General features: G+C 36.6%; 1 protein-coding gene across 1 annotated transcript in view; it reads right to left on the bottom strand.

Annotated features, from left to right (window-relative positions):
- KLHDC1 (kelch domain containing 1) overlaps nt 1–7,931 on the bottom strand; it is a 51,532-nt gene that overhangs the window by 23,978 nt on the left and 19,623 nt on the right. The window contains exons 5-7 of the mRNA XM_040477073.1: nt 4,858–4,936; nt 2,881–2,973; nt 761–775 (exon numbers count right to left, since the gene is read on the bottom strand). Coding sequence (XP_040333007.1) covers nt 761–775; nt 2,881–2,973; nt 4,858–4,936 — 187 coding nt within the window. The remainder of the gene's footprint in view (nt 1–760; nt 776–2,880; nt 2,974–4,857; nt 4,937–7,931) is intronic.

Genomic DNA, 7,931 nt, shown 5'->3' with positions numbered 1-7,931 from the left:
AGAAGAGACTCATAAATATGGAGAACAAACTGAGGGTTGCTGGAGGGGTTGTGGGAGGGGGGATGGGCTAAATGGGTAAGGGGCACTAAGGAATCTACTCCTGAAATCACTGTTGCACTACATGCTAACTAATTTGGATGTAAAATTTAAAAAATAAAAAATAAAATTAAAAAAAATGAATAAAGTGTTTTTCTTAAATGCCTGACACTATTTGGCAAAATAAAATTTCATGTAAATTTCACCTTGAAATATAAATATTTAAAAATCAAATTTAAACTATTCTTTCCTCACTTCCCTTTCCCCGCCCCCCTCACCCCTGAGGTAATATTGTGAGCAAGCAGTGCACAGTGTGATAATCTCAGAGACCCTGAAAAATTAAATCTGCCCCCCTAAAACTCTTGATATCTCAAATTCCACAGTAAAACTTTCACTCTTACTTTAAGCCAAACAGTCCTTTGTAGCTTGCTAAAACTCTTCCCATTAACTAATAACACTTTTCTACACTTTACTTTGAACAAATACAGCAGATCTTTTCTCTGGAGAAGTTTTGTATTCGTGGGTAAAGACAGAGTATAATGGGTAGATGAATTAATGAGATTCTAAGGGAAATTTTTCTGCATAATTTCCACGTGTTCATGGTAGGAGTCTTTCTTTATGCATTTAATTCCAAGTTCTAAAAGAACCTTTTCAACATTTTCAGCACATTGGCTACTGAATGTGGGCACAGGAAGTTTAAACTCTACATTCAATATCAGAATTTCCTCGACTTTTCAGGCTTACTTGAATCACTGTCCCGAAACCAATACAGTAAGAAATTATTCAGATATTACCAATTTAACACTTAAATAAATGAGAGAGAACCTTCTGAAATGTGGTCCCCAGTCATTCCAGCAAAACATAGTTTTTATTATTACCCCACCCCTGATCTGAAATTTTGGAAAAATTATTCTACTATAAACATATCTATTATGCAACAAATATTGAATTTTTATCAAATACATCTCATAACCACCTAAAGCTTCTGAACGAGTTCACATAATTCTAAACAAAAACAAAGAAATGGCATCTGCATTAATCTGTAACTGCATAAATAATGCACAATGCTTATTAAGTTGCTTGAAATACTGAAAATAACTCAAAGATCCCAATTACTAACATACTGTTCTTAAGGGATAAAAATCCCATGTAGGAAAAACACCTTCAACCCTTCTATTTTACAGATCACCCACTACATGGCTTATCTGAAGGACATAGCTCTTTTATGACAGAATTAGAATGCAATTCCAATTTTTTTCAACTTTTACACCAATAATTGGTACACTCTACCATGCTGCCTTGTCTTTTGATGTTGATATTTGGAAATAATAAAGTAATTTAAGAGTGTCCCTAAAAAATGAAGAGAGTGGATTCCAGCTACAACCATGTCAGAAAAAATTTCAGATAAAATATAAATAATATGAAAACTTATTTGAAGAAATCATCAGAGAAATTACAGTGAAAATATTGGTAAATATGAACTAAATTAGGGACATGTGCATGTAAGACTACTACAGCAGGAAGGGAGGGCTATGAACTGAGGTAAGAAGGGAAAGAAGGAGCCAGAGAAAGACTTGAAGTTCAAATATAAGTACCTCAGCTCCCTCATCCCCAGGAGCACATCCTTTTTTGTTGTTTTTTTTAAGTAGGCTCCAGCCCAGCATGGAACTTGATCTCATGATCCTGAGACCAAGAGTTGCATGCTCCATCAACTGGGCCGGCCAGGTGCCCCTACAGGAGCATGTTCTAGAAATTCGCCTTCAATAGCTATAGATCCCTGATTTTTCTCTAAATAGAGGGTACAGATGCCTGAAAAAGATCTAGGATGAGTTTCAGTAGATCCATTCTCAACAATTTTCTCTGCACTTGCTTGTTCCAATATAATTATGTGAACAGAGATAAAATGCTTTTATTTCATTAACAAAAGACATAAATCTTAAAATTCAAATGTATGTATGTCATATATGCATATTAGTGGACAATTTTGGTTTTGCCTGTTCAGCATTCCATTCTGCACAGTTCTGGTGAGTTCATCAGCCACAAAATCCTGCTCCCTTAGGGTAGGCCTGAGACTTGGGCTTAAACCAATTATCCCCTTGGCAACAGGGACCAATGTAGAGAGTGGGAACATGCCCAAATACAACCAGAGTCCTTTTTCTAAGACTTATTTGTAGACATTGAAAGAATACAGCACCAGTAGAAAAGACTGTTTGGATAGCCAGGACCATATTCCCTCCTAAAAGAGCTGGCTGGTCTGCAGTAGACAGAATGGAGCTAGCATATAAAAGAGAAGCAGAGAGAAACTAACAGAGATGGAAAACATTGTTGCTGTTGAGTAACTTGGGCAAGTTCCTGAGGCTCAAGCCCTTGCAGCTCTTCCACTGTGTGAGCCACTCCAAAACAGACTTCTCCCCATGTGAAAATTCGTTATATCTTAAACCAACTTGAATTTGTGTTTGTTCACCAGCACTTGAAAGAGTATTAATAATGTATTTTTTGTCATGCTATAACCGCATGTAGATGTCAAGAGTTTATGAAATATGGGCTTTTTAAAATTGTGGACTTCATTATGAAAGGACATTTTAAAAGTGCCATTATTAAATAAGGACATCACACTTGTGGCTAAAGAATGATGATGGAACCCTCTTTAGAAGATTTTTCTAGAAAACCTTAGCTAACCTGGAGAAAAATAGGTGATTAAAAAAAAACTACTAGTGACAGTACTCGGGGACCCCCTTAATATATAAATATAAACTCAATTGATAAAATCCAAATAACTTAGCAAAACTGTATCCTCTTAAACTATCAATGGATATATCAATATAAAGAAAGGTAACTTTTTACAATACTTACTTTAATTTCTGGTTGGAACCAACTCCGTGTCTTTGTATCAAATATATGAACATCATTATGCCACCCCCAGAATATCTGTTCTTCCTAAAACAGAAGTTTTTTAAATATTTAAAAGCTTTTATAATTTTTAGATTAATGTTATAAATTTAATTGCATATTTACCAGTGAAATAATAGGCACCATTACAAAAATAGAGTTAAGCGTTAGCATAGTCATAAAGCTAACACGTACAGCAGTGGCTCACAAAGTGTCGCCTCCAGGCCAGTAACAGCCACCACCTGACAACTTGTCCTCTCATAGCATTGCTTCCAGTGAATCATAACTTTACTCATTGATAACCTGCCAATCCTCTCAAGGATTGTCCTTTTAAACTTGCAAAGAACAGAATGACATTTATATTTTGCAATCTGTTTTCCTAGAGTACATGCTCAGAATTCCTAATCTTTGCAATTAGGAACTTTAGGGGACCATGGTTCTTGTTTCCAAAGAGTTCCAACCACTTCTATTTAACCAAGCAGTTTGTTCGCATAGGTCAAACTTGTGCTCACTCTCTTCTTTGTCTTCTAGGAAACAAAACTGTCAGCGAGGTACCCATTTAGCAGTTATACTATATTTAGCATCTCTGGATTGTTGAAATCCTCTGTTACTACTCTAGCTTACCACTGTGTTGGTTTTATGTTCTGTGCCAGAAATACATCATTCATTTTTGGCAGGACTTGTGAAACAAATTAAACAAACTAAATGATTTACTTAATTTAAAATCTAAGAGAAAAAAATCTACTGGTACACCAGAAACTTCAGGACATGATCCTTAGCCTAACCTGTACTAGAGGAGAAAAAAAAATGAGTAAAAAAATTAGATAGAAGTAATGGGGATGTATAGTTCTGAAAATTATCAGTAATACTATAAGTAGCAAAGCTTTACACATATTTTATTTTAAAACTCAAAAACCATGGAAATACACAGAGAACTTTTTAAATACCCATATACAAAAGCATATACATGAAGTGTACATATATATTTATATTATAATGTACAAAAATACTATATGCTAGTAGAAGGTAAAACCAAAGAGTTACTATGTATCTTGGTGCTGGGATCAATGTTGTGTTTGTTTGGTTTGGTTTAGTTTAAGATTTTATTTTTAAGTAATCTGTATACCCAACATGGGGCTTGAACTTTCAAACCCAAGATTAAGAGTCACATGCTTCACCGACTGAGCCAGCCAGGCACCCATGGGATCAATGGTTTTTACAGTTATCTTTTAGGGGCGCCTGAGTGGCTTAGTTGGTTGAGAGTCCCATTTCAGCTCAGGTCATGATCTCTCAGTTCAAGAGTGCGAGCCCCGCATTGGGCTCTGTGCTGACAGATCGGAGCCTGGACCTGCTTCAGATTCTATTTCCCTCTCTCTCTCTGCCCCTACCCCTCTGTCTCTCTCTGTCTCTGTCTCTCTCTCAAAAATAAATAAACATTAAAAAAAAATTAAGTTATCTCTTAAAAGGTTTCATTTTTATGTCATGTCTTATTTCATTAGTAATAGATTATTCTCTAACCAGTAAGACGTAGGAAAGGTAATGTCACTATCAACTTACTGCATTACAGAGGCCAGTCTGAGCTATGAATAGTTCTGGTGGACATACCTAAAAGGAGGTATGTATCAGCAACAGCCATTCTGGTTATCTATGAACAAAGTTTTTCCAAGTTGTGCTAAAGTCACCACTTGTCTAACAGAAGCAGGTGTGAGTGATGAATGTAAGAAATTACTCTGCCAGTAGCCATGAAGGCTAATACCACTAGGTGAGAGAACTTCCTCCAACTGAATCTAAATCCAAAAGAAAGAAAACACATTTTTTTCCCACAGTGTCAATTATGGCAATTTAAACTGAGAAAGATTGGGCTCATTGTGTCTAGAGACTTTAAGGGGATACTAAATTTGAGGAAAATGTAAACAGTGGTTACTGTCTTACCCAAGATGCATCATGAACATCAAAACAGTCCTGGAGTTCACTGTGTCTCCTACACCCATAGCCACCAAAATATATTAATCTGAAAAACAAGTACAAGAGAACACATTTCAGATGTTCTATTCCCAGTCTGTTTGCAAAGGAGCTCATCTCTCTCTCCCCCTAGTAATCTAAAAAGCCAAATAAACTACAAAACCACAGTTTAAAAAAAATCAAGGAGAGAAGGGAAGAATCCTAAATGAACTAATGCCAGAAAGTGATGAGTTCTCAATAGGAGAGAAGAAACATGTGCACAGCTGCTTTCATTCCTGGTGCAATAGCAAGAGGAGGAAGAATCCGGGACAGATAGGCTTTGTACAAGACACCCAAAATTTTAATAGCTGCATGTAGGCTGGCATGGCAAATTAGAATCTTAAGAAAATCAGCACAGTGGGAGATTGAATCCACTCGACAAGTCTTTCCCATAGTCTTCAGAGAGCTCATGGTTGGTCACCAATAGGCAATAATCTACTAAACTGAGTCTTCTAACATTTGAGATCAGGACAGAAGAGCTGACGGAAATACCTCAGAAGCATACCAAGCCATTACAGCACACAGGATGCCTGCTCTCAAAAGCCCAGAGGAGGACATACAAGGCTGAAAATGATCTCCTAAGGTATGGAAAGTGAAAGCGGGGACTGGAGAGCAAAGAGAACTCCCTAGTAATCCAAAGACCTACCAATGAGGCTATAAAACAGGAAGAGATCTTCCACGGTTCTGAGGCTTGGAACTCTGTGAAGCACAGCAGAACATCTTTGGAAAATCTGCAATGCTCAAACATGGGGTCCTAGCAAAGGAAAGTCCTGATCTTGCCTCAAAACATCTGAAGCCAGTTGTACAATGGAATCAAACTAAAATTATAACAGCCTCAAACACAAATCAACTACAAATGAGACTGACTGAACTCCCACTCTAGCAGCTTGAGAAAAACATAAAGGACCTGTCCTTTTCTGAAGATAAATATCATTTTTTCCAATCTTTACCATTCTTTCACACAGAATGTCTAGCATGTGTGTAAAAAAAAAATACAAGATACATGAAAAGGTTAAATAAATAAATAAATAACCTATGATCAAGAGAGCAAAGAGTCAATATAAGCTGACCACAAGGTGGTCAGCATGGCATTTACAATAACTATGATAAACTATGTTAAAGATGATAACAGACCTAGTTTGTAAAATGTGGACAAAATGCAGGAAGAACAGAACAATTCCAGCAGAGACACAGAATGATGAAAAATAACCACTAAGTGGAAATGCTGAAAATGGGGGAAAATGTAAGAAATAAAGACTTGAATAAATAGGCTTCACAGGAGACTGGACATAGCAATGGAAAATGCCAGTGAACTTCAAGATAGGTCAAGAGGTTAATAAAAAGTATTCAAATTAAAACAAAGAGAAGAAAAGAGAGCGGTGGGGGGGGGGGAACCCAGAGAGCCCAAGCTCTGTGGAACAATATCAAATGGCCTAATGTGCACTAAACAGGAGCCCTTGAAGATGGAGAGACAAATAAATGTGTAGAAGAAATATTTGAAAATTTCTAAGAGGTTTCTAAAACTGATGAAAGATATAAACCCACCAACCCAAGCTCAGCACACTCCAATCTGGATAAATACAAAGGAAACTACAAGCAGGAACATTTGTTAAAAAAAAAAAAAAAAAAAAAAAAGTTTATTTATTTATTGAGAGAGAGAGAGCATGTGCACAAGTATGAGTGGGGGAGGGGCAGAGAGAGGAAGAGAGAAAGAATTCCAAGCAGGCCCCACACTCCGTGCCAACAACAACATGGGGCTAGGAGATCATGACCTGAGCTGAAATCAAGAGTTGGAAGCTTAGCCAGCTGAGATATCCATGCTCCCCCAGGTAGGAACATTTTAATCAAATCAATGAAGAGCAAAAATAAATAAAGAAAAGCTGGAGTAAAAAGACATATACTGGGGAACAAAAACACGAATGAGAGTGAATTTCTCACCAGAAAAATGGAGGCCAAAAGCAATGTCATAAAATCTTTAAGGTGCTGAAAGGAGGGGCGCCTGGGTGGCGCAGTCGGTTAAGCGTCCGACTTCAGCCAGGTCACGATCTCACGGTCCGTGAGTTCGAGCCCGCGTCGGGCTCTGGGCTGATGGCTCAGAGCCTGGAGCCTGTTTCCGATTCTGTATCTCCCTCTCTCTCTGCCCCTCCCCCGTTCATGCTCTGTCTCTCTCTGTCCCAAAAATAAACGTTGAAAAAAAAAATTAAAAAAAATAAATAAAGTCCTGAAAGGAAAAAACAAACAAACAAACAAATAACCTGTCAACCTAATGGGTAGAGAAAAAAGTCACAAAGGAAATTAAAAATTACCTTGAGATGAATGAAAACACAATAAAACAAACAAAAAAGACAATGCAATAAAACAAAACTTATGATGTACAATGAAGATGGCACTCAGAGGGAATTTTATAGCTGTAAATGCCTACAATTTATTTAAAAGATCTCAAATCAATAACAGAACTGTACACATTAAGGAACAAAAAAGAGAAGAGCAAACTAAACCCAAAGATAACAGAAGGAAGGGTTTAGTTTAATTGAAGGGTATAAGCAAAATAGTAAATAGAAAAAAAAAACAACAAACTAAAAGTTGGTTCTCTGAAAAGATCAACACAATTGACAAATCTTTAGCTAGGTTGACAAAGAAAAAAAGAGAAAACTCCAAGCACTAAAATTGGAAATGACAGAGGGGATATTATTATCAACATTACAGAAATTAAAAGGATTTTAAGAGAATACTACAAAAAACTATGCCAACATACTGGATAATTTAGATGAAATAGAAAAATTTCTGGAAAGACACGATCAGAAATGGCTTGTAAGAAATAGAAAAACTGAATAAAACTATAATAAGGAGATTGAATCAGTAATCAAAAAACCCACCAACAAAGAAAAGCCCAGGACCAGATGGCTTCAGTGATAAATGATATCAAACATTTATAGAATAATTAACACCAACCTTCTCAAAGTCTTTTTAAAAAGAAATGAAGAGGAAAGAACATTTCCTAACTC

Source organism: Herpailurus yagouaroundi, unplaced genomic scaffold (assembly GCF_014898765.1).
Source record: "Herpailurus yagouaroundi ecotype Mexico unplaced genomic scaffold, PumYag 141, whole genome shotgun sequence".
NCBI classification, from domain to species: Eukaryota; Metazoa; Chordata; class Mammalia; order Carnivora; family Felidae; genus Herpailurus; species Herpailurus yagouaroundi.
This window is presented reverse-complemented; position numbering and strand designations above follow the sequence as displayed.